Source organism: Pseudophryne corroboree, chromosome 1, assembly GCF_028390025.1.
Source record: "Pseudophryne corroboree isolate aPseCor3 chromosome 1, aPseCor3.hap2, whole genome shotgun sequence".
NCBI classification, from domain to species: Eukaryota; Metazoa; Chordata; class Amphibia; order Anura; family Myobatrachidae; genus Pseudophryne; species Pseudophryne corroboree.
Window position 1 is genome coordinate 509,973,315 of NC_086444.1, and position 27,261 is coordinate 510,000,575.

General features: G+C 41.6%; 1 protein-coding gene across 3 annotated transcripts in view; it reads right to left on the reverse strand.

Moving 5' to 3' along the window:
- Positions 1-211: 211 nt before the first annotated feature.
- MAMDC2 (MAM domain containing 2) overlaps positions 212-27,261 on the reverse strand; it is a 155,230-nt gene continuing 128,180 nt past the window's right edge. Inside the window, exons 11-14 of one of the 3 annotated variants that reach the window (XM_063913895.1) lie at positions 23,513-23,665; positions 14,713-14,975; positions 8,820-8,904; positions 212-1,075 (exon numbers count right to left, since the gene is read on the reverse strand). In XM_063913895.1, the coding sequence (XP_063769965.1) occupies positions 1,008-1,075; positions 8,820-8,904; positions 14,713-14,975; positions 23,513-23,665 (569 nt within the window). In that variant the 3' untranslated portion in view covers positions 212-1,007. Of the gene's footprint in view, positions 1,076-1,237; positions 4,389-8,819; positions 8,905-14,712; positions 14,976-23,512; positions 23,666-27,261 lie in introns of those variants that run through there. The other 2 variants (XM_063913894.1, XM_063913896.1) reach the window with 2 other exon arrangements.

A 27,261-nucleotide genomic window follows, 5' to 3' on the forward strand; every position in this document is an offset into this window, starting at 1 on the left:
CCCTCTAATCCTCACTGCGAGCAACATCGGTAAGGTACCATTGTGCATGCACAGTGCAACCGTGAGGCATGCCCATTTATCGGATAGTCGCTCATCTCCATAAATATCAGCATTGCATACATATCTGAATGAGGCCCAATGTATTTCCATGTAATTGCCTGCTTTTTAGTTGGAAAAGAATAGTGAAACCTCTAAAACAAGATAAGGGAGAAACAATTCCATTATTTTTTTATTGTGAAAGCTGATTTTTGTTTGTTCCCATCTGTGGTAAGGAAAAACACACTAAAAATACAAATACAATATGAATACAGTGGAAATAATGGCAAACGGGAAGGCTGCACACATATAGGGGCTGATTCAGGTGTGGCTGTTCTTTTTTCTGCTGTTGTCTTACACAGTGGAGATTATATGCTACCCACTGCTATTGCATCATTTCCATCCGACAACATACAACTGTGATACATTGGTACCATTGTCACAAATTGGTTCATCACGCAGAGTCTGAGTGCCTCTAGATGCGCAGGCTGAGCTGCTCTCCCAGGACGCTGAGGGCTCTCCAGTAGCAAGTAAGATTGCAACTGCTGATTTCTGCACACCCAGAAAGCGCCATCTGAATGGCCATGATGCCTGTGTGTACCCGACCATGCCACGTTACCACCCCCAAACGCTGTCTTCCTGTCACTCACTTTGCGACTAATTCCTCGGAGTGACCATCATCGCAATTCACTCGCTATGCATGCGCAGTAAGAAAACACAGATTTGTGCACAGTAGCGTTTGCCACTGCACCTGAATTAGTCCCATAGTTATTGACAATACATGCAAAATTCATTTTGTAAAATATAGCCCTGAGTAATTTTCTTTCTGCGAACACAAGTGCTCTGAGTTTGTACTATGTTTCCGTTATTTTATAAACAGTCTCCAGATTGCTCTATCAAATAATATTTTCTGTGCAGTTTCTGAAGTTACTAATGTCTAGTACTAGGCCTGTATGTGGCAAAGTCTTGATTTAAAAGTCGACTTCATTGAAGTCATCTGAATATCCGGATGACTGCAGTGTCCCGTAATCCTCCAGATCTGCAGAAATAACAATAAAGTATTGCTATTAGAAACACATTAGCAAAAAATGACAAAACAAATATGTATTCAGTATTATTTAATACTCATGAATTTTTCATCAGTTGATTTACCAACAGGAAGCCTGATTTGTTAAAAAAACAAACAAACAAAAAACATGTACAGGATGTTGTATAGTTATTGTAGTAATTATAAATGTTTTTTTTATTTAAAGCAATTGAATAAATTGTATCTACTGTAGCTTTATCTTGCATACATATATCCTTTACACTACTTTTTGTTCCATATTACTTTTTCCTCCTGTGCCATGAAGTAATTTTTTTCATAATTAGAGATTATGTTCAGATAAAATCAGTCAAATTACACTCTTCTGAGTACCACTGCTGTAACACATGTTTAATCAGATTATCAATTTACTGTCAACATGAACCATTCTGGCCAAGCTCTACATTAATATGGTATTTTGGCCCATACTGCATCCTTGGATACTAAAAGTAGGCATTTCAGCACCTGTACTGTCTGTCGCATGCTGGTGCACAAGGGGAGAACTGACATAAGGTTTGCATATTATCGCTCCATTACTGAAGGATGGATGAGTAATCCTAAACAGCATATTTACATAGCAGTGTGGGACAGATGATAAACCTTGCGTAATCCATGTGGCAATATATTCAGACGTGTGAGGCAACGGCAGAAACAGCTCAATTCCAGCACCATGTCTAGCAACAAGGTATCCAAAGTGTTGGGTAAAGACAAAGGCGAGTCAATGTCTAGTTCCTGGTCTGGCAACTAAGGTATTGGAAGTGCAGGACAAAGGCAGAGGTTGGTCAAAGTGTGGTTCTAAGGTCTGACAACAAAGGTAGCCAAACCACAGGGCAAGGCAGAAGTGCTACTGACTGGAAAATAAGTTAAGATGCTAGTTTCTGTAGAAAGACTAATCACCTAACAATTAGTGTTAGGTTAGATGGCCTTAAATGGAAACTTGAATGTAATAGCCGATGTGTGCCTCTTCTGCTGCGTCCAGTTGTTGCATTTCAACAGCCAGTAGGAAAACGTGAGTGCAGAGTCTGGGAAGAGCAGCTGGATCAGTGAACAGAATGTTGATGCTGATACAGCAAGCAAAAGAAATGGTATACCGGAACAGAGATGTGTTCTCTGACATCCTGGGCTGGACTAACTTAAGTATAACACGGTCACTCTACCAGGTGTGGTGCTTAAGTAGAGGTCGTACTGCATTCAAAAGGCCAGATGAGCTGCGATTAAGAAATAAAGAAAATGGTCTATCTGTTACTGAATAATCCAACAGAGAGTGGAACAGTCCTATTATGTTAATTTCCAAATCCAATGGCACAATCTGCTTCTGCAGTGACATTAGGAAACTGAATATCATATTTCAGTTTGATGCTTTTCCTATTCTGAGGGTAGAAGAGTTGGTGGAAAATTTAGTAGTGATTAGCTTTTTAAGTACCCTTGACCTCACACAAGGGTATTGGCAATTTCTCTTGACTCCCTCGGCCAAGCTGAAGACAGCATTTTTTCACTCCTGAAGCTTTTCTATTATACATTTCTGTTTTTTTTTGAGTTGCATGGAGCTCCTGCCATGTTCCAAGTTGCTGTAAACTGATGAAGAGACCCCATTTTGGTCTATGACATTGTAATCTATTTTTCAGACTAGGAATCTCATTTGTCTAAGGGTGACACAGTTTTGGCCTCTCTGAGATCGAATGAGTTAACTGTGAACCCAATGTACCATACCTGTGAGGGAAGCCAAATACTTGAGGTACATAGTAGGGCAGGGTTGAGTAAAGCTGGACAAAATGGAAGCAGTTAAAAACTAACCAAAACCCTAGTGAAAATTGCAGTTCCAAACCTTCTTGGGTCTAGAAGGGTAATACTGGTGATTCATAGAACACTTTACAACTAGAGCTACAGTCTTTATGGAATTGTTGAAGTAGTCCTGTCAGGATCAGTTGTTTTGGATGGATTCTTCAGAGGCCGTCTAGATAGACCTTCGGTCTGCCCTCTTCTCAACCTAGTGCTCCAAGCACCCAACTTCAGCCAAAAGTTTAGTCCAAATGGAAGCTTCTAGTGTGGGTTTTGGGGGCAGTTCTTTCACAAATAAAGACAGGGTGGAAAATCAGGTCCTCTATTTTTGTTGGAAGTTATTACCAATAGAGCAAATGTAAGCAATGTTTGAGAAAAAATGCCTCAATGAAAAATATTATTTGTGGCCCTAGCACCACACATAAAATGGTGAAAATAGTGTGAGGGATTAAGTGCAGGTGCAGCAGCTAAACTGATTAAAGGTGTGAACAATATTATAAAACATGAGAGTGCAGAATACAATTATACATATAAATCTTTAATAATATAAACTGTATCCATATATTACACACAGTAAACAAAGAATTAAAAAATGAATGAAAATTTGGTTACAATCACACCCACTATGGAGCTAAACCTCTCCTTAATACAGTTAACAATAGTGTTCCGGACTCACGTTCCTATTGTGCAGGCAGGGAGCTACTCGGCGGGTGCAAAAGCATCACGCCTTGCGATGCTTTCACACCTGTGCGGGATGGGGGAGGGGGGTAGAGCCTGAGAAGAGGGCAGACTCTGAATCACCCCCATATCTCCAATGTTACTTTGATATCAGCGGTGCCTCTCATTGTGTACTTCTGCACTTGTTACTGTGCTTGAGTCCATGGCTAGAGGTTATCCATGCTCCCTGCTGTTGTCAGGCACAGGCATTGACAGCACCCAGGGAACAGTGGCCAAGGGGAGGGAGAGCGTGGCTGTGTGTGGGCTTCCCTGCCACTTGTGTGGTCCAGGATGAAGTATTCAGCTCCAGTGATGGCAGTGATGTAGATGATCCTTGACTCGTTTCTCTGCTATTAAATGGTAGCTGTTTCTTTAGCAGGAGTTTGTGGGTGTCCATTGACTCAGGTATTTAAGTGGTCAGTTAACCAATCAACAGGAGCAATTAATTAAGGATTGCATGTGTACATCCACATACAAAAATTAGCTTATAGGTGATCAGTATAGTTTTTAACCAAGAAAAAGGTTTTTGTATACCAGTTTACAGATTTAACCATACAAATAAATACATGAGTAATTACAGATGATAAATACAACGAAATTAACTTTTGGATTATATTGGCTAAATTGATAAGAAGGCATCACCACAGTTTTAAAATCTAAACATAGCATAAATCCAGATTCAAGCGTATCAACTGCTACGTTATCCAGTTGAGGCTCAGCAGTTTAGTGCTGAGACATGGCAAACAAAAGGACCCAGTATCGAATCCAGCTCCTGTCAGAAAACATTGATTATTTTCTTAGACGCAAATTTATAAAAGTGTCATTAATGCAAATCAGATGTTAGTTATATTTATTATAATTGCGGATATGAGGCCAATGTTACTTTCTAAAAAACAATCTAGTAACCATAGCAGACCTTCATATTCACTGTCCAAGACTATAGAGCCATATATAACTTTTACATGTTACCTATATAATTGGATCCGGATTTTTATGTTACAGTTCCTAATTGATTACTTCAGAAACTGCCCACTATTATACTGAGACAGTTATCTGAGACATATACGCAGTGATATTGCTACTCAGTTTTGTAAACTAACACTTCATTGTATTTAAATATATGTTTATTACTATAGGTCTATTAAACTGTTATTTTTTACTAAAAGTGTGGGGAGTAGTGCATTAGCAGCACTGTCTGTTCATTATTTATCACTGTAACATGAGCCACTAAAGCCCTATGCTACCGTTTACTGGGCGGTAAGTTCTTTTTGGCAAAAAACTATGGATGCACACAAAGCAGGAGGTAAATACCAAGGCGACCCTTTGGTTCCTGACATCACAATCTTTTAGATTCACTGTGGAACATAAAAATGCTGATGGGGGTCATTCAGAGTTGTTCGCTCGTTATTTTTTTCTCGCAACGGAGCGATTAGTCGCTAATGCGCATGCGCAATGTCCGCAGTGCGACTGCGCCAAGTAAATTTGCTATGCAGTTAGGTATTTTACTCACGGCATTACAAGGTTTTTTCTTCGTTCTGGTGATCGGAGTGTGATTGACAGGAAGTGGGTGTTACTGGGCGGAAACTGGCCGTTTTATGGGAGTGTGTGAAAAAACGCTACCGTTTCTGGGAAAAACGCGGGAGTGGCTGGAGAAACGGAGGAGTGTCTGGGCGAACGCTGGGTGTGTTTGTGACGTCAAACCAGGAACAACAAGCACTGAACTGATCGCACTGGCAGAGTAAGTCTCGAGCTACTCAGAAACTGCACAGAGAAGTCTTTTCGCAATATTGCGAATCTTTCGTTCGCAATTTTGATAAGCTAACATTCACTCCCAGTAGGCGGCGGCGTAGCATGTGCAAAGCTGCTAAAAGCAGCTTGCGAGCGAACAACTCGGAATGACCACCGATGTCTTGTCCAGAAATGTTGCCCTCCCTACAGAGTCTGCACTACTTTATTTGGCGTCACCAGGGAAAAGGATATTTAACAAAGCATAGGACTTACAACAACAAAGGCTGTGTCTCTAGCTGCACAACAACCGGAGCACCATATGTATGGAACAAGAAAGCGGTTAGGAAAACAGGGGTTTGATCAGGACCAGATTAAAGGAGGGGTGACAGGGGCGGTCGTCTTGAGGCCCCCACACTCTGTCCCCCCTGAATCGGGGGCCCCATTCCTTTCCGCCACCACTATTAAAATCCACCGAGGTGCTACAGCTGAACACAAAGTCAGTCTTGTGGGCACTGAAATCCCACGAGACACTCACTTTCAGAGAGCCGCCTGCGGCCCGCTGGGATACTGGGAATCACAGTATTCCAGGGAGCCATTGGCTGTGCCTACAGAGCTGATGGAGCTGCTGAGTGAGGCACCATTTTACTCTGCACATCAGACGACCTCAGCAGCAGTGGTGGCTTACTGGCTTGGCGTGGCTGGGTTCCCGTCTGTGAGGCAGTCTTCCCTTTTGTCAGTGTCACTAACACTGATTTAGACAGTAACGAAGGTGCAGTGCAGAAATCAGTATAATTATAATGATTAATGCAACATTTTTATTTTTTTTAGTATATCCGCTGCCTGCTACTAGTAGCATCTATTTTTATAACAATATAAAATAGTATAGGGGCCCCCACAAGTTTGTTTCCCAGGGGCCTCCACAGACCTTAATCCAGCCCTATGTTTGATTCCAGTCACAGTTAGGGTGGTGCTCAGGGCTATAAAAGTTTGCTGTTTCTTCCATTTGCTGTTCTCTGCGACTAGACATGCTATGTACTTTGTGAACCAATTGTAATGTCGACCCCCTATTCCAGTCATGTATTGCTCTTTTTGTTGACATAAAATAAATTGTTTAAAAAAAAAAAAAGTTTGCGGTTTCTTGTAGGCAGGGCAACCAATGCCAAACCATTTGACGGAGACTACAGGTGAGGTGAACTATCAGCGCAACAGTTGCAAGAAAGTGTGTGTTTTTGTTTGCAATGGTTTCTTCCATCCTGACAATAAAAGGTTAGAGTTTGAGTAATACCCACATTATAATAGTAAATGAGATATATATATATATATATATATATATATATATATATATATATATATATATATATATATATATATATATATAGAAAGAAAATAGTATAGGTGGTACTGGCGCTACTCCTCTCCTTAAAGCTTAGTAAAATGTCCTTTTTCCTCCTCTGTGGTAACAGGACTTTTCCTTTTGGAAGTGCACTACCCGCGTTATATAGGGTGGCAGCCCTTTTCTCCTGTGGTTTGCTGTTCAGGCTAACCGTTTGAAATCTACAAAACAAAAGATGAGAATAGGCGCCTCCTAGTGCATTATCTCACATAAAACTGTGACCTCCACCTTAAGTAACACCCTGGTGAATTCAAGGTGTACCTTGTATGGTGGAATTCCAACCACCTAAATGAGTCGCAAAATACCATGTATTTCAGTGTATAATGGGGATATTTTTCATCATGATAATCCTGGTGGTGCTTTTCCCAAGTTTGTATCTCACATAAAAAGGATAAAAGCAAAAAGGACCAATAGTGCAATGTTTCATAACAAATAAAAACACATTTATTTCAAAAACTGGTCATAAATAAAAGTAGTTGCCCGTACAATGCAAAAGATAAAAGACAGCTTATCTGTTAGTAGTCGTCCATACGAGAAAACACTCAACGCGTTTCGTCCTTTGCCCACGGCCTGGACTTCCTCAGGAGTATAATGATACATGTTACACTGATCCTATATTTATACCCATAACAATCTTTCAATCAAACAGGAAATTGATGGCTGTCAGGTTCCCGGAAGTGATATCACTTCCGCCCGGAAGACTTAGAATCCCATTATTACCATAGCATAATCAATATTATAAGTTTGAAACAGAGTCCTAACAGACTCACTAACCCTGCGCCACTGCACAGAGTTATGTTGTGTGGGGTGGGGAGGCTGATCCGCTCCAGTCCGCCGCGATCGCCGGAAATCACGGACGGACAGGGCATCATAGCCGCCCTTACTTCATTCAGCCTCGCAGCGCACAGGGCGCATGCGCTGGCCTGGCCGGTCACAGTGCCGCCTGCCGTCGCCGCACCCCTACGTCACGGGCATCTGAAGCTATACACCAGTGTCCACACATACGGTGCCATATTTAAGGAGACCAAGTAATACAGGATAAAAACAGTAGTATATGGACAGGAATATTATACTAATAGAAAAAACGGAGGAATAGATCATAAGACATATTCAGAATTACTAATAAAAAGAGATAATTTAAAAAATATATATATATAATGGGGTAATAGACCTTAAATACTGACCATTACTAAATATAATGTGATTAGTGTGTCATTATTAAAGTGCTCATAGAATATTATTTTTACTAGCCCCAAATGAAATCCTATATCATATGTGAGTAAACCACCTTATCACCTGCATAACTAAATGCATCACATGCGCATATGGTTATAAATTTTTTATCAATTTGGTGATCAGTTTAAATTTAAAGTGACCATGCCCTTAAATAAATTATAAAGTGCTATTAGTGCTAGCAGTGTCTAAAAAGGGTGCATATATGTAGACTCTCTCAGGACTATATGAGGAAATATTAGAAACAACTTTACAAGAGAAAACAATACAGCCATCAATTTCCTGTTTGATTGAAAGATTGTTATGGGTATAAATATAGGATCAGTGTAACATGTATCATTATACTCCTGAGGAAGTCCAGGCCGTGGGCAAAGGACGAAACGCGTTGAGTGTTTTCTCGTATGGACGACTACTAACAGATAAGCTGTCTTTTATCTTTTGCATTGTACGGGCAACTACTTTTATTTATGACCAGTTTTTGAAATAAATGTGTTTTTATTTGTTATGAAACATATTGCACTATTGGTCCTTTTTGCTTTTATCCTTTTTATGTGAGATACAAACTTGGGAAAAGCACCACCAGGATTATCATGATGAAAAATATCCCCATTATACACTGAAATACATGGTATTTTGCGACTCATTTAGGTGGTTGGAATTCCACCATACAAGGTACACCTTGAATTCACCAGGGTGTTACTTAAGGTGGAGGTCACAGTTTTATGTGAGATAATGCACTAGGAGGCGCCTATTCTCATCTTTTGTTTATATATATATTTAAAGAATATTTTACAATTTTGTAAATTTCTAGACAAAAACATATATATTTTGCAATAAAACAGAGGTTACCTTTACAAGGTCCATTCGTAAATGTGATATCATCAATTGCAACATCACTTCTTATTGATACACCACGAATAGCTTCAAACACAATCTGTAAAAGAAAATGCATGTATTAATAATTCCTGAGATGGAGGGTGATACAGAACTGAACTGACTTTCCCTCATTGGTAAACTTTCGACTTTAAAAGTACAAATAACATTTTCTTTTAATAAAATGAAACAAAGCAATTTCACCAGGAGATGAAAAATTATTTTAAGAGCATGGGGTCAACTACTATGCTTCAAAAAGGAATTTGGGCCTCATTCAGAGTTTTTACATAAACCCGATGTTTACTCAAATCTCTGATGTGTTTTGATCTGCGCATGCACAGATCTGGCTCTGCGATGTTGCTAGCAGTGCCCAAAAGCCTCTGCATAACTGACATGCTGTTAATGTTTGGAGGTGGCTATGGGCAGCATCCCAGAAAACACGTCCCCGTTTTGTGTGCGTGCTGAAACCAGTGGCTGTGTCCTTGAAGCAACAGCATGATTGCACCAGACATTCAGGTTATCTTTTAACACAAGATATGCGTCATAGCACTGCTCTCACTTCACATCTGATACACTGCTCAGCCTGGACAACGAAAATGTTTTACAAAGTGTCCTAGTTATATAATGAAACCCATTTTGATACGAGTTTTGGTCCATACTTTGTCTCAATTTATTGTATTAATTTTAAATATACATCTCCATTCAAGACCTTGTGTATTAATAAGACTAAAGGAGGGTACTCACGGAGAGATCCATGCTTAAAATCTAAGCAATCTGACTAGATTGCTTAGATTTTAAGCACAGATCACTCGTGTGTAGCTCCCTCAGCGATAGCGATGCGCGGCCCCGCACATCGCTATCACCGCTGCTAGATTGAGCCTGCTCCTAACTGTCATTTTTCAAACACAGCCTGTAACATGGCAGTTAGGAGCTGTTTGGCTAGTACTTTATCTCTCTCCAAGGCTTAATACATCGATCACCTATGTCCATTTAATTACTGGTTGGTATAAAAGCCTCGACTCTCTTCTTCGTAGACCATTAACAGGAAGTAGGGCTATGTCCCTACACTATGAATATCTTCACAACTTCTTTGATTTTGTTAGAGTCCAGACTGGTGTGTCTATTGGCTGGAGATATTCCACTGTCTTACATCTGTTTTTAAAACTTTGGACCCCATTTATCAAGCCTTGGAGAGTGATATATAGCACGGTGATAAAGCACCAACCAACCAGCTCCTGACTGACACATTACAGGCTGTGGGGCAGATGTATTAACCTGGAGAAGGCATAAGGAAGTGATAACCCAGTGATATGTGCAAGGTGATAAAGGCAGCAGCCAATCAGATCATAACTGTTAATTTACATATTGGAGTTGATTGGCTGGTGCCTTTATCACCTTGCACATATCACTGGTGTATGACTTCCTTATGCCTTCTCCAGGTTAATACATCTGCCCCTGTGTTTGAAAAATGACAGTTAGGAGCTGAGTGGTTGGTACTTATAATCAACATGCTATTTATCACTCTCCTTTGTCTTAATCTTGTAAGATGCTAACTGCCAGCTGCTATAGGGGATACTTTTCTACACATCACCAGTGCCCTACTGGGCTCTCAGACACAGGGGTATGTCCAAATTCTTGTTCTTCTGATGCCTACTTTGTGCATAGTCTCTGGGAATGTCCTCCAAATTTGTGAAGGCATGTCGTGTTGACTTCCGATCATTTATTAAATTATGTATCTTGCTTTTTTGGAGTTGCGATATTGGTCATCCCTTACCCTACACTGAATGTGAGTAAGGGTTGTAGTAAACTGCTACTGGTTGTCATTTGTTTCTTTTTCCGAGGACCAGGTGGAAGCCTCTTTGCACAAGAATAACTTTGTTAAATAATTCTTTGCCATCTGGGAAAGTTCTATTATAGTAACATAGTATTTGAGGTTGAATAGAGGCAAATTGCCCATCGTGTTCAACCTGTTTTAAGTTGTGATGATTCCACATACTTGCTGAATAATGTTTTATGACTAGTTAGCTACTATAACTTTTATTACTCCCGGATTAACCACGTTGATATTTTAAGTATTATAACCTTGGATAGCTTTTTCATTCAGAAATGTATCCATTCCTTTTTAAAATCCAATTACAGAGTCCGCCCTAACAGTGAAGAACCCTTTCCTCCATTGCGTTCGGAACTTTCTCTCCTCCAGTCGCAGAGAGTGCCCACGTGTCCTAAACTGTGTTCTTTTAATAAATAATTCCTCTGATAACTCTTTGTGATGTCCCTATACATATTTGAAGATATTAATAATATCTCCTCTTATGTGCCTCTTTTCTAGTGTATACATATTCAACCTAGTAAGTCTTTCCTTATAGTCCAGTCCTTCTAGGCCTTTAATCAATTTAGTAGCTCGCCTTTGAACCCTTTCGAGTTCACTGTATGTCTTTTTTATACAATGGTGCCCAAAACTGAACACAATATTCCAGGTGCGGACGTACCAATGCCTTATACAGCGGCATGATTACATCCGAGTCCCTTGTCTCAATTCCCCTTTTTATGCACGCTAGCACCTTACTTGACTTCTTTAATGCGTTTTGACATTGTGTATGGTTATTAAGCCTATTATCAATGAATACCCCCAAATCTTTTTCCAACTCTGTTTCCCCTAGACTTTCCCCATTTAATATGTAGGATGCAAGTTTGTTTTTAGTCCCAAAATGCATAACCTTGCATTTGTCTGTATTGAACCTCATTTTCCATTTAGACACCCAGAGTTCAAGTTTAGTTTAGATCATTCTGCAAGGACTCCACATCCAATTCTGAATTAATTACCTTACACAGTTTAGTATCATCTGCAAAGATTGACACTGTGCTTTCCAGGCCTATTTCTAGGTCATTGATAAATATGTTGAACAGTAGTGGTCCGAGTACGGACCCTTGTGGTATTCCGCTGACTACGGGGACCAGGTTGAGGACTTCCCGTTGACCACTACTCGCTGTACCCTGCTATCCAACCAGTTGCTTTTCCATGTGCAAATAGTTTTTCCTAGGCCAAGCTCCTTTAATTTGATAAATCAGTCTCCTGTGAGTAACTGTATCGAAGGCTTTTGCAAAATCTAGGAAGCCCACATCCACTGCTTTTCCTTGAATAAGATTATTGCTCACTTCCTTGTAGAAGCTAATTAAGTTAGTCTGACATGACCTGTCCCTCACAAACCCATGCTGGTTCTTGCCAATAATCCTAGCGGACTGTAGATACTCCTGTATGCTGTCCCTTAGAATTCCTTCCAATATTTTCCCCACTATAGATGTTAAACTAACTGGTCTGTAGTTTCCCAGAAGATTTTTGTATCCCTTTTTAAATAATGGCACTACCTCAGCTATACGCCAATCCTTTGGTACCATGCCTGATCTAATTGAACTATTGAAAATCAAGTGTAGGGGTCGTGCTAGTTGTGAATTAAGCTCCATAAGAACCCTCGGGTGAAGTCCATCAGGACCAGGTGATTTATTAATCTTAATTTTGCTTTGTCTCTCCCAGACTACTTCTTCGCTTAAACAAGTATCTAACCATGAATCATTACTGTCACAATTGTTATGCTCTACTCCCACCATCAGTTCTTCACCCGTGAATACCGATGAAAAGAATTTGTTCAGTATTTCCGCTTTTATTTCGTCATCATTTATCAATTCTCCTAATTCATCTTTTAATGGAGCTATATTCTCCTTTTTAAGCTTTTACCATTTATGTATTTAAAAAACTTTTTAGGTTTGGTTTTACTCTCTATAGCGATTTGCTTTTCATTTTCCATTTTAGCTGCTCTTATTGCTTTTTTGCATTTCTTATTACACTCCTTGTAATACATGAAAGACTCCTCCTTTCCATTAGATTTAAATGCTTTGAAAGCCCGCTTTTTTTTGTCCATTTCTGCCTTAATCTTCTTCTTAAGCCACATCAGTTTGAGTTTAATACTCCTGCATTTACTGCCCAATGGGAATAAAGTTATGAATATTGTTATCCAGCAACCCTTTTTAAAACATCCCACATTTCTTGTTATTAATCAGAACCTCCCACTCTATGTCGTTAAGTGCACATCTAAGCATACTGAAATTAGCCTTCCTAAAGTTAAAAGTTTTGGTGGAACCCCTGTAGCTATGTTTCCTGAAACTGATGTCGAATTTGATCATATAGTGATCACTGTTACCCAGAGTCTCCCCAACTTTAGTGTTTGATATAATGTCCACATTATTAGTAATTACTAGATCCAGGGTAGTTTTACCCCTAGTTGGGTCCTCGACTAATTGAGACAAGTAGTGATCCTTAAACATATTTATGAACCTGCTGCCCATCGCTTTAGCACATGAATCGTTACTCCAGTTTATATCAGGGTGATTAAAATACCCAATCACAAGGATGTCCCCCAATCCCGCAGCCATTTTGATTTGCTGCAAGATTTGTTCTTCCTCATGTCTGCTAATATCCGGCTGTCTGTAGCATGTGCGTATGACTAGTTTTTTTGCATCAATTCCCCCGCTTGAGATTTCAACCCATAGTGACTCCACATTATCGCCAGTCTCCTCATAGATAAACCATCACTTAAACCATACCTAAAGGAGGTTAACTATTGACTCTTTACCACTCACGATTAGTGCCAAATGTATACATGCTTGCATTATACCAGTTGGCTCGAATGGAGTTTGTGTTCAGAGTACTCCCCTGAACCCTGATATCCCTTCTTTGTTCCCACTGTAGAATCTGGCCTCTTGTTCTTTATTATGAGCCAATGTATTATTTACTGTTGTTGGCATATGCCCCTGGAGACATTGCTTTTGATATTATCTGTATTTGCTTATATTCTGATATGTTTGATTCATTTTAATTCCTATTACAAAATTTAGTGCTGAACACAATCTTATTTTTTTTCGGTCTTCTAATAAAAAATTAAAAAGAAGTGGTACATAGGGAATGAAAAATCTACCCAAATATTTTTTTTCACGTCTTATTAAAAATCACATGAAGGGGCTCATTTATCAACAAATCATACAATTTGTTGCGAATGATAAAACTTTGTTGCATATTATAAATGGTGCTCCAGCCAATAAGCTCCTAGTTGTCATGTGTTCAGCTCCTAAATGTGGGCGTAACAGCTTTGCAAATGCAATCCGTAGCAATACAAATGCTGGAGGAGGTACATACGCACCTCCTTGCTGCGTTTGCAATCATAGCACTACGGCAGAGTCTTAGTATGTGATCAAACATTGTGACCATTGGTGGCCATCTGTGATGGCAAGCTGAGTAAGCCTCAGTTTACTTAGGCTTGCTGACGCAGGGTGGCTTGCGAGGCCAATAAAACTGCATCTCACAATGCTGTCCTTGGCCTTGCCACTCCCGGAAAACCGGGCAACACGCCCCCTCTTTCCGGCCAACGCCGGACACTCTCGTCCCTCCCCCCAAACGCCTCTGCCTGTCAATCAGGCAGAGGCATCGCTACAATGCGATTGCAGGACCTATTCTGCACATGCGCAGAATGGGCCCTGGCATGCGAGGTTTCCTGATTGTCGGGAAATTGTTGAGATTGTCACTTATGCGATCCAACCTGAATTAGGCCCTGTGTTTGAAAAATGACAGTTGAGAGCTGAATGGATGGAGCACCATTTATCATATGCAATGAGTTTTACCACTCACAATGAGTTTTATAACTCATTGATATATTGGACCCTTAATACTTTGCAGTTCTTCAAAGAAAATGGTTGCGTTATTTGTAACATGATCAATTTTGGTGTGGATAAGATGATCATTAACTTTGTCCCACCACGTAAATCCACAGATTGGAAAGAGTGTGCACTATAATATTTTCCAGATGTCTGTGCAACTTACCTGATGTTGCTTGTCACTCTCATATTCTATCTGTGCTCTCAGCCAGCTAATACTCTGTTCACCTCTCCTGGTCCACAGAAGAGTTTGATGGCGTTTACCACCTTCTTCCCTCAAATACACATTAAGCAATCCAATACCGGCTCCATACATATGGTAAAAAAAAGTTAAACACTGCTTTCCATAAATGGCTCGAAGTTGTCTGGAGATAAGTAGTGCTTTTTGTCCATAGACCATGTTTGTCGCTTCAATGTACATGTAGTATCCTTAAAGGAAACAAATCACAAAAATCACTTTGATCACTTGGAAATGCTGTGCTACTGTACCTTGCATGAGTGAATTAGAAATGGTGAGCAATACACACCTACATTTCAAGAAACAAAATAAAGGAATAGGCTGCAAAAAAGTATTTATCAGGACTCTACTATACCAGTCATACACTAATGAAACCATTTTCTCTTCATATCTTTGATATTTTAGTGCAAAGTTTCCCAAACTCCGCCATTACAGTCCAGGTTTTAAGGATGTCCATGCTTGAGTACAAGTGACTTAATAAGCACCTCAGTTAATTTGGTTCAACTATCTGGACTCAAGCATGGCTATCATGAAAACCTGGAGTTTAATGGTGGCATTTGGGAAACTGTATCTTAGTGTATTGGTTACATCATGTGTATGTCCACAATACACTACCATTGAGTAGGTTATGCACACCTTGTTTCTTTGGAATATATACGCCACAGTTTTTCCATACTACTGAGATTAGGCCATCCTGTAATTGATTTTACATTAACATCAATGTGAGTCTTTTGAACTTGTGCACCCCTGATAGCACATGTTATAATTTATAGGCCACAAAGGTTGACAAAAAATAGATTGTAAGCTTGCGAGCAGGGCCTTCCTACCTCTATGACTGTTTGTTATTACCCAGTTTTTCGCTATCGCTGTGGGGGGTACACACTAGTGATCTGTGCTTAAAATCTAAGCAATCTAGGGGCGTGGCCTGGAGGCTGAAGTGGAAGGAAGCGTGCATGAGAAGCTCTGAGGCAAAAACAGCATAAAACCCCTTTATTTCCCCCCCTGCTCAGCTGAACTGCACTAAAACTAACCCCTCTAACCGTGGGTACAGCCCACAGTGACAGGATAGAGCCGCGGAATCGGGGAGCCGGTTTACTGGCTCCCGCGGATTGCGGCCTACCTGCCACCATAAAGCCGGGGCCTTGATTTGGGGAGCAGACGCGGCGGACCGGACGGACGGTGAGGCCGGGGAACGACCTCGGGACACACTGGCTGCTGTCACCCGGGACCCGTCCTGCCCTGCACACCATCCCACCCATCAGCCGGCTCCACGGGAGGAAGAGAGACCACCGGAGCTCACCCAGAACAACCCTGAGCGCCGGAGACAGCGGGCGTCCTGAGCCTCAGAACACACGGAAGGGGAAAACAACACGCCGAGCAGACGACCTGACGGCTTCACACAACAGAGGTGAGCAGACTCCTCAAACAAACAACCTACCCCCCTTCCCCAGGCGGCTGACACCTACGCATCCCCTCAGCTCAGAACTGGGCCCTATCCAGCGGCTAAAGCCCGAAGCCCTCCTAAAAATAAACAGAGGCAGGGAATCGCTCACCAACACCCACCTGAAATATCACCACCTGGAGGCCAGGTACAGACCTGACTGACGCGAGGCCCGGAACCGCGAGGCACGGGAGAGGAGAGGGGAGGCGGTTGGAGTGTGGACGCCGGGAGCCCTGAACGCTGGGGACGGCGGCCATATTAGATCCCACGGAACAGAGCACAGCAACGAGCAGTCCGACGGCTCCGTACAGCGGAGAAGGTAAACCGCTCCCCTAAAGCACCCCCCCCCGCAGCTGACACCCGGGGGCCTGGAACGGGACGGGAGAGCGCTTGCAGCGACGCCACACACCCGACGACCCCATACAGCAGAGAGGGTGAACCGCTCCTGTGAGACACCCCTCCCGCTGCTGACACCTACCTAGCCCCCTGACAGACAGACTCCGCCAAAAGCCCGGAGCAAGACGCGAAAACGCTCGCAGCAGCAACACGCACCCGGCGGCACCATACAACAGAGAAGGTGAATCACCACCGCGGGGCATCCCTCCCGCTGCTGGCGCCCACCTAGCTCCCTGGCAGACAGTCATCACCAAAGGCCCGGGGCGAGACACGAGAACGCTCGCAGCGGCACGACACACCCGGCAACTCCATACAGCAGAAAAGGAGAAACACTCCCGTGAAACACCCCTCACGCTGCTGACACCTACCCAACTCCCTAACAGACGGACACCGCTGGAGGCCTGGGGCAAGACGCACGAACGAAAGGAGCGGCACCACACACCCTGCCCAGCGGAATAGTAAAGCGGCAACAAGCCTCTAAAAGCACCACTAATCTTTCCCTCCCCACTAATACTTAAAGGTGGAAGGTGAACCACACCAACACAAATACAGAGTGTCCGCCACTGGAAACCTGACGTCGAGCAATACTATACTGACGACCACAGGCAAGCACTATACCGCACCTATCACTCACCTTCCTAACATCGAAAGGCAGGCTTCACACATATCAACCCCCAGACAAGGGCAAGACCTACTAACAGAGCACTCTCATTTGATCTACCCACGCTGAGTTAAATTATAACTCACCCATCCACCCCTTGCTACTCCCTCCACCAAAACGCACACAAACAAGTGTGCAACAAATGACGGCGGTTACTTTGGGTCTTAAAGAAAGCGTGAACCCGACTGCCTGAGGGATCCCTGGCATCCTACAGCAACGTGCTGTTATACCTGCCAACCCCCTGGATCCAACACTACCCCTTTACCTCAATCCGACCTAATATAACACGAACGCAACTAAAACATAGCCCACCGCCACGGAAACAACAACTTCTTGCTTCACGAGTCGTGAACCTAAAACGTCAAGAATCCTTTACCACGTTAAAAGATACATCCCTCACCATGGAAAAATACGTGGCCAAAACCCTACGCGCGAATAAAAATTCTCAAAATAAAAACAAAACAACAACCAAAGAAAGGGAAACCAGCTTTATACATCAAGGATCTCCCTGTTCACCAAACAGACACACCGCGGACGACACAATATCCACCGACGTCCAAGCTAGCCCATCCTCAATACAGAGGGCCAAAGAAATATCGGACATCATATCTCCTCTATTAGACGCAAAATTGGCACCCCTAATGGAAGCTATCACGTCAGCAGCGGCACAACTAACCCAACACACCCAACGCCTGGCTGAAGCAGAAGACTGAATATCTACCCTGGAAGACGATTACCAAGCCATCCAATCCAAACAACAAACACATGATAGCACCCTAATTGCCATGACCGATAAGATCGAGGATTTAGAAAATCGAAATCGTCGGAATAACTTACGCATGATTGGCCTCCCAGAAACCATCAGACAAACAGATCTAATGGACTTGGTAACACAATGGCTACCCACAGTTCTTAATCTACCCTCATCCCCCACCTCTTATCTGGTGGAGCGAGTCCATCGCATCGGTCCTGACAAACAATCCTCACAATCCTCCTCATCCCGTCCCAGACCAGTCATATTCAGGCTACTAAACTATCTCGACAAAGTCAAGATCATGGAAGCATATCGCAAATGCCCTGACCTACGGTACAAAGAATCCAAACTCCTTTTGTTTCAGGACTTTTCTTTCCAAGTCTCAACACAACGACGGGAGTTCTCCCCAATTTGCAAGGAACTCTACGCCAAAAACATCAAATTTGCCCTTTTGTACCCGGCAAAACTGAGAATCTTCCATGACGGCAAGCCCTACTTCTTCGATAATACAGATTCAGCTCGAAATTTCCTCAAGTCCCTATCATCACCACATCCTAATCCTCGAATGGACGATGCAGACTAAATACCTTAGTCCCAAGTATCCCCCTTTGTGGTTACATCTTTTTCTCTTACCTAATGGATAACACATGGTTAATAGTTGTTATATGGTTCTTATTTTCTTTCCTACCTCCCATCCCCTCTACTAACCAACCTAAAGCTTCTGTTACAGATGGACGGTTATTACTTCTGTCCTCCTTGGTTCGAAAATTTAAAAAATGTTATGACTGGTGGCTTATCCTATATCGGCTACTATTTAATTTTTGCATTGCATTGTTTAATGATCACATATATACTCTAACTCCGTTATTCTGCCCGACACTTCATTCTAGTCCTCCCCAAGCGAGCTGGGACGGGGGTAAGGACTATCGTTTACGGCTTCTCCTTTTAAATTCCACTAGAATGGGAGTCGGATAATGACAACCCCTAGAGACACTGCGGCCTCTAAAGATGGCGCAAAGACATCCCTTAAGTTAGTGTCATGGAATGTAGAAGGCCTAAACACACCAATCAAAAGGAAAAAGGTACTAACACACCTTAAAAAATTCCATCCTGATATAGTGTTCCTACAGGAAACACACTGGCGTCCCAATGATCCCAATACACTTAGAGACACCTGGGTTGGAGATTTCAAAAGCGCTTCCTATGTTACTAAAACAAGGGGAGTACTACTCCTATTCCGCAGAACACTGAACTACAAGATCAAAAATGATTGGGTAGACCCCGAGGGCAGGTTTTTGTTCATAAAAATAGAGGTTGAAGGTGAACTTTTCACCCTAGCTTGCATTTACGCCCCCACGGGACCGAACGCCTCCTTCTTCTCAGATATCTATGTCAAATTACAGGACTGGGCGGAGGGAGTTTTGATCATAGGGGGTGACCTTAATACCGTAATAGACCCATTGCTAGATGTATCTGGTGGCCCCAGACAACTGAATCACAGTAGATCCACACCACCATCCCTGTCACTGCTACAGGACTCCTTGCAACTACTAGACCCATGGAGATTCCTCCACCCCGACTCTAGAGAATACACCTTCTTCTCACACCCTCATAACATATTCTCCAGATTAGACTATTGGTTAGTACCGACATCCGCAATACATAGAATCCTGGACTCCACCATAGCCAACATACTCATATCAGACCATGCTCCCATCACCCTAACTATTAAACTAACCACACCCCGACAATACTCATATACCTGGCGGTTCCCTGAATATCTTGCCAACTCAGAAGACTTCAAACTCTTCTTGACACAAACATACCTTAACTACACACAGGATAACGCAGCACATGCTAACGACATAAACCTCTTCTGGCAGGCTTCCAAACCCGTCCTTAGAGGACAGATCATTTCTTATGTTGCCACCAGGAAAAGGCAACTCAGGGAGAGGATGGCAGGGGCGTCCCTTCAGGTAGCCTCGACCTATTCCCAATTACTAGCCGACCCATCTGAAACCAACAGAAAACTATACAAAGACACCAAATCAATCTATGACACTCTTTGTGCCGAACAGGCCAAATTGTTCTTATCCTTCCAATCTAATAAATACTTTCGCTGGGGTAATCGCCCAGGGAAACTATTAGCAAACATGGTAAAAACTCATGCAACACCTAAGTACATCACCTCAATTAGAGACATAGACAGACCCCCCTCAACAACACAGGAACAGATCAGTGACACCTTCTTAACTTTCTTTGAGAAATTATACACTGCACCACATGACAACCCCACGGCAGGAATAGATTTCCTGACACAGGCGAATCTCCCCACACTTTCTGAAAGCGATAGAGATCTACTTACCAGTCCCGTAACTGCAGCAGAATTGGAACTAACCATCAAATCTCTCCCAAATGGGAAATCCCCGGGACCCGACGGTATGTCAGCATCTTATTACAAATTACTTCTCCCACACCTAAACGAACACCTCAGACGGTTATACAATTCCCTCCTGGAAGGACATCCCGCCCCAACAGACTTTAACACTGCCCGAATCATAGTCCTCCCCAAACCCAACAAGGATCACACATTAGTATCATCCTACCGCCCAATTTCACTGTTGAATCAAGACTTTAAAATATTCACAAAGATCCTTGCCACCCGCCTACAAGCAGTCCTACCAAAATTACTACATCCTGCCCAGACAGGCTTCATGCGTAATAAACACTCAGTACACAATATTCGCTCACTACTAGCAGCTATGTATAAAACCCATGATTCACAGGAATTAAACAATATGGTACTGAGCTGTGACGCAGATAAAGCCTTTGACCGAGTATCCTGGGCCCACATAGATAGATTACTTAGACTTCAAAACTTTGGTACTGCTTTTGTCAAGGTATTTCACATCATCTACCAAACACCACAAGCCTTCCTAACGGTGAACGGTCACAATTCAAGACTATTCTCCTTACATCGCGGCACCAGACAGGGTTGCCCCCTATCCCCTCTATTATTTAACTTAGCCCTAGATCCCCTCCTTCGTCATTTCTGCAGAGAAAATAGATGGAGCGGCATAAAACTAGCTAATCACGAAATCAAATTCTCAGCATTTGCTGATGACATTCTACTTTATTTCAGCAATCCCCGACAAGCCATGCCATACCTACTTGACATCCTGGACTCATTCGAACTAATCTCTGGCTTCAAAATTAATCCATCCAAAACGGAAGCATTAGCCTTCTTTCCTTCTATGAGGACAGGCTGGGGAGAAACTTTCCCATTTCACTGGGCCACAAACAATTGCATTACCTACCTAGGGATTAAATTCCCTTACCACCCCTCTAAACTATACTCACTTAATTTTCCCCCAATATTGGCCAAGACATATGCAGACTTCGCCAAATGGTCTCACCTCCCCCTTACATACACAGGCAGGAGCCACTTGTACAAAATGATAAGTTTTCCCCGCCTACTTTATGTACTACAGATGCTCCCACTGATCCCACCCAAATACATACTAGCTCAACTAGACAAAGCACTATCCAAATTTATTTGGGCGGATAAACACCCTAGATTCTCGTTATTCAAATTACGCCAACCTCGCTCCCTCGGAGGCCTTAATTTACCATGTCTTTATTCCTACGCCTTAGCAGCCAACTACAGAATCGCTTTGGACTGGATTGGCGGATATGATGTATACGCCAACACACAGTTGGAGCAGTCTTTCGCCCCATCCCAGGCCCTGGTATCCTTATTACACACCACACCCACCTCCATACCACACTGCATGTCAGATAACATACTCATCTCCTCCACCTGCGCTGCATGGAGGCAAACCCGAGCTCGACTGAAGATATCACGATACACATCACTATTTTTACCTCTTTGGAACAACCCTGATTTCAAGCCTCACACCACCTCCCCCATATTTCAGACTTGGTACAATGGTGGACTAAAGTACATTCATCATTTCTTACATGCCGAAACTCTAACCTTACTTACACAATCTCAACTCATAACACGCTTTCCATCCTTACCAATCCCAATTTTCCCATTTCTTCAAGCATGTAGTTACGTACAAAAGGTTACATCCTCACTAAATGCACAGGATAACTCCCACACCCTGGACAACACATTACGACGCACCCAAGATGGTAGATTTTCTACAGCACTCATATATACACATTCTCGCACCCTATTGGATGTAGAAACTGGCTCAACAGGCCTCCTAAAGTGGAAACTAGAATTCCCAGACCTCACAATGAAACAAATTCTGGAAGCCAACACATACCTGGACAAAACACTAGGCTCAGTCACATACTCAGAAATGCATCAAAAAATTTTACATAGAGCATATATCACTCCCAAACTGCGACACCTGATTGGAGCAGCTCCATCATCCCACTGCTTCAAATGCACTGCCCCAGAAGCAGATCTTGTACACTGCCTATGGTCGTGTCCTAAAGTACACACACTCTGGCAGACACTCCAGTCATATATCACAACAGATTTACAGCTACAATTTATCATCACAAAGACATGGGCATTCTGGGGCATATTCCCAAAACAACACCCCCCCGGGCTAGCCAAAGGACAACGCATCCTCTTAATTAAACTGGCAGCAGCCACAAAAAAAAACAATCCTATCACAATGGATATCCACCGACTCAGTCCCCATCACGTTACTACATCCTAGGATCTCTCACCTATTCCACCTAGACTGGACCAATACCGCCCTACAGAAAGACAAATTGACTGAAAAATTTTTTCACATTTGGCTACCCTATATTCAGACCCTCCCCCAGGTTACAAGGGAAGCTTTACGGAAGTGCTTCAAAGACACCAAATGGTATTTGCAGGAGACATTGGACTCTACACCTCCCCCCTTTTGAACCACCGACTCTATACCACACATGTATATCGCTTAACTTCCCAACACTCCAAAGACTACTACACACCCTCCACAGTTACCATACCCTTACTACCTAGGGCTTAATCGGAGTAGAATTGTATTTCTTGTACTATCTGATCATAATGTAATGTATTATAATGTTCATATAATGCACACTGTTAAACCTGTTTCACTGGTAATTCATCGGTCAATAAAAACACTTTGAAAAAAAAAAAATCTAAGCAATCTAGTTAGATTGCTTAGATTTTAAGCATGGATCTCAGTGAGTACCCCCCTTTACACAACAAAACAGATGTACAATGTGCAGACATTAAAGGTTTAATCTACATTAGCAAGAATGTTAATCCTTGTCATACTATATATCAGATGTAAAAGTGCTTTGAATACTATAGTTATGATGCACAGTAAACTCAGATTTCCAATTCTAACCTTTAACATCACTCACTGTAATTTACAATGAACAGTAAATTATAACAGTGCTGATGTGTATTATATTAAAATGATGACATAGTTGCTTTAATGTGACTAAATTGTTTGTGTATCAGTACTGCAGAACTCACCTACCCCAGAAGTGTGATCTCCCCTTGGTCCTGTGTAAGATGTAGAAGTTGTGCCACGTATCCTGTGCCATATTCCTCCTCTTTGGTGTTCTTGTTGAAATCCACAAACATCTTTTTCAAAAGTACATCTGCCAGGCAACGGCGGCATCCTATCTGCAATCAACCGAAATAATAAATCTCTTGGTTAATTCTCACACAGTACCATTGTTGGAAGATACAATTGGAAATTAAAGTGATTACACTCTAATATCTGAGAAATAGAAAACTAAATATAGAAACTATTTGAAATTACAGATGTTTATACAGATTTCACATCTTTATGTAATGTTTGTTAGTTACAGAACATCTATTCAGATTTCTAATGCTGAAGCTATAAAAAACTAAAATAAGGTACACTTTTTAAACAAAATTGATTACAAGCAAAGGTAGAGTAAGTGCTTATAAAAATGATTTCAATCCAAAGCTACTGTATATAGTACATACATTATGCAGTCTGTCTGTGTATATAATAACAAGCTTTTTTTAATATCCTGTCCTGTCAAAGACAAGAAAGCATCATTTGGAGGATGTATGATACTATTAGATTGTACTTAAAGAACAAATGGATTAAAAACTGAAAATGTAACAAACAAACAAAAAAAAAAGTAGGAACAATGGGTAGTGGATCTATAAGTCTCTCAGATGAAGAAAGGTTGTATGTCCTTGATCATGTTTGAGAGGCTACTCTATCTGCCAGAATAGTGGAATTTAATAGAAGAGCTGGAACTAACTGTCCCAAGTGCAAGGCGGTGATAGGTACATTCTGGCATTTGGGTGTGCCTGTTAATACAACATTTCTGAATTTTAGTATTTAATTTATAAGTGTTTTATATAAAAAGACTGGGATTTCTATACACACTCAAGTTCCAACCGTATCAATCTTTGCTACTTGCTACTTCTCGATAAATCATCTAGGCAGTATTTTCTTAACTTATATAAACAGGCAGCTACAACAGGACTGTTGTAGAAATGCAGTTTCAGAAGTTGGGAGCTATGGGCAAAACAGCCAAAATCCATGTCCAAGTTTCAGTACACAGGTAATCAAGGTGAGTTGCAAGAAAAGCAAAAAGTTAAGCAAAGTCATAGTTGGGAGAAACAGAGCAGGAAGTATAGTCAAACAGAGGCAAGGTCAAGGTGCAGCAAATCACAAAAGGAAACAGAAACAGCTAGATTTACGGTTAGACAACAGCAATCAGGCAAATATAATCCAGACTTCCTGCTTTATATCCACATCCTGCAGGGGATTGGCTGTGGCCACGAAGTGGGTGGATGGTAAACACATTCTGTATAATCAAGTATCACTGAACAAGAGATTAACAAGAGCTGCTGTGACTCAAGTGACAATAATACAGGTCAAAAGATCAGAAGATCAAGTCCCCTGGGATGCATCAGAGCTTTTACTTGTGTGATTGTGACACTATGCAAAGTCTAAAAGCCATCAGGATTGGATTCTGGTGAAGAAATAGGAACTACAGAGTGTGCAAAATGGATAAAGTTTCTTAACAGCAGTACAGAAGGCAGTAACATGTAGTGGTTAGCTTCATTGAAGGGTGTTGCCCACGCCAATGTTTCTCCTATACAAATGTAGAACTTATTTGCATACTACTTGAAAAGGATCAGAATATAGTTTTGCTGCAGCACAAGATTTATCAAGAGTTTGAAGTGACAAAGCATAAAAATGCTTCAAGTACCCATCAGAGTAAAGAGATGTAGGCTTTAGGGATTCTGAAGCAGGAGCAGTAGTCTCAGAGGGCTTTGATACCAGGGTAGTTATCTCAAATGCACCAGAGTAGGCAGTCATCTCAAAGGCACTGGACTGGGCAGTCATCTCAAAGACACTAGACTGGGTAATCATCTTAAGGGCACCACACTGGAATGTCATCTCAAGGGCACCAAACTAGGAAGTTGTCTCAAAGGCACCAGAATGTGCAATGGTCTCAAGGGCTCTGAACTAAGCTTTCATGGGTCTGGGCAGTTATCTCAAGGTCACTGCACTGGGCAGTAATTTCATTGGAGATCTCAGAAAAGAGACCGAGCATGACCCTCAGTGTGAGAAACAGAGACCAAACTCTAGGTACTGGATGTAGAAATCAGATTCTCATGACTAGGTGCAGTAACTAAACCTCTCTTAGGTACATACTATATCAGAGGTGGATCCAGAGTAATTGTTTTTATTGGGAGCCTGACAGGCTGTAGAAGGTTTAGGTGGGCAACTTGAATTTGGGTATTTACAAAACTGCAGGAAGTTCAGCACTGGCAGAATAAAAATAAAGCCCTAGTGTTAAGCGTCAACTAGGTTTGTGCTGTGAGAGAACCACATGGCCGCCACTAACTTTAGGCAGTTCTTCTGTCATTGTAATTATTTTTGAAGTTGCAGCGATGACTGGTATCTGAGGCTCTTTAATGACTGGAATTAGACCTGCCAGTTCAATTGGTTCCTGGAAGGAATGAGTCTCTGAATTAGTACTACACTGACAAGGAGCTGTGGAGAGTCCTTTAAATAAATCAGGAAGGGGGCAGGAATAAAACCTGCATTTATTGAGAGAACACAGCAGAATTATCCTAATCTGAAAGACTGTGGCACAGTAATGTCTGAAAGAGTGGACAAAGGTGTTGCCCCAGTGAATTCCATGGTATAGCCTAGCCTTATATTTTGTCACAGACAGCTTGCAGCAGGAGTGCCAGGTTGCAAGGGACAGATAAAAATCAGTGCTGTAGTCAGTATGGTAGGCAGAAGAATCAAAGCTGTAAGGGTAGTCAAAAAGAGCCAAGGTCAAAGTTCAGGAAATCCATAAGGAAACAAAAACAGCAGCACTTAGATTTTGAGTTAGACTACAATAATCAGGCAGAGGTAATACGGACGTGAGATCCTGTTTTATATATCTACAACCTGCAAGGGACTGTCTGTGGCCAATACGGCGGATGGTAAACACATTCTTTATAATCAGGAATAATTATTGACCAGGAGCCTAGCTTGATAATGCTACGGTGGCACAATTGACAAGGACACAGGTCCACAGTGCAAAAGGTCCCAAGATAAAGTCCAATGGGATGCATCAGTGCTTGTGTAATTGAGACAACTTATTAACCTTACCCAAAGTATGTACAGCTAAAACCATGATAGCTCTGGTAGGCACTGACTTTAAAGTGTTGGTAAAATCAGTAAATGAAACAGTAAGTGAAATATTTAACATTATGGCCCAAGTGAGTTGAATCCTGATATTCCTTAACTAAGGAAAATAACTCACGCTACCAATTTTAATTGCAGTTATTATTGTTAAGGTGTTATTTCATAGCAAATATTTGTTTCATTTAAATTATAAATGGAGGCTGACCATTTAATAGTTTTAATTGTTTAACTGTCAATAATTTTATGCTAATGTTTATTTCTCTTTTCTGTTTGTAGTATATGCTAATGTTTATTTCTCTTTTCTGTTTGTAGTATATTAAAAATAATAAAATAAACATTAAAAACAATAGATAAATGTGAAGATACTTTCCACTGCAGGTCTGTTAACAAGGACTTACAACCACTTAAGTTACTCAATTATCATTTATAGTATTATGTAACACATTTTATCCTTGATTTTTCATTCTCTTTAACCATTCAAATATGCAACAAAAATTCACTTTGCATCAAATTACTCTTTTAGTGTCACTGCAGCAAATTAGGTTTTTGTCTATTTTTCTAATTATTAAAACTCTTTTTA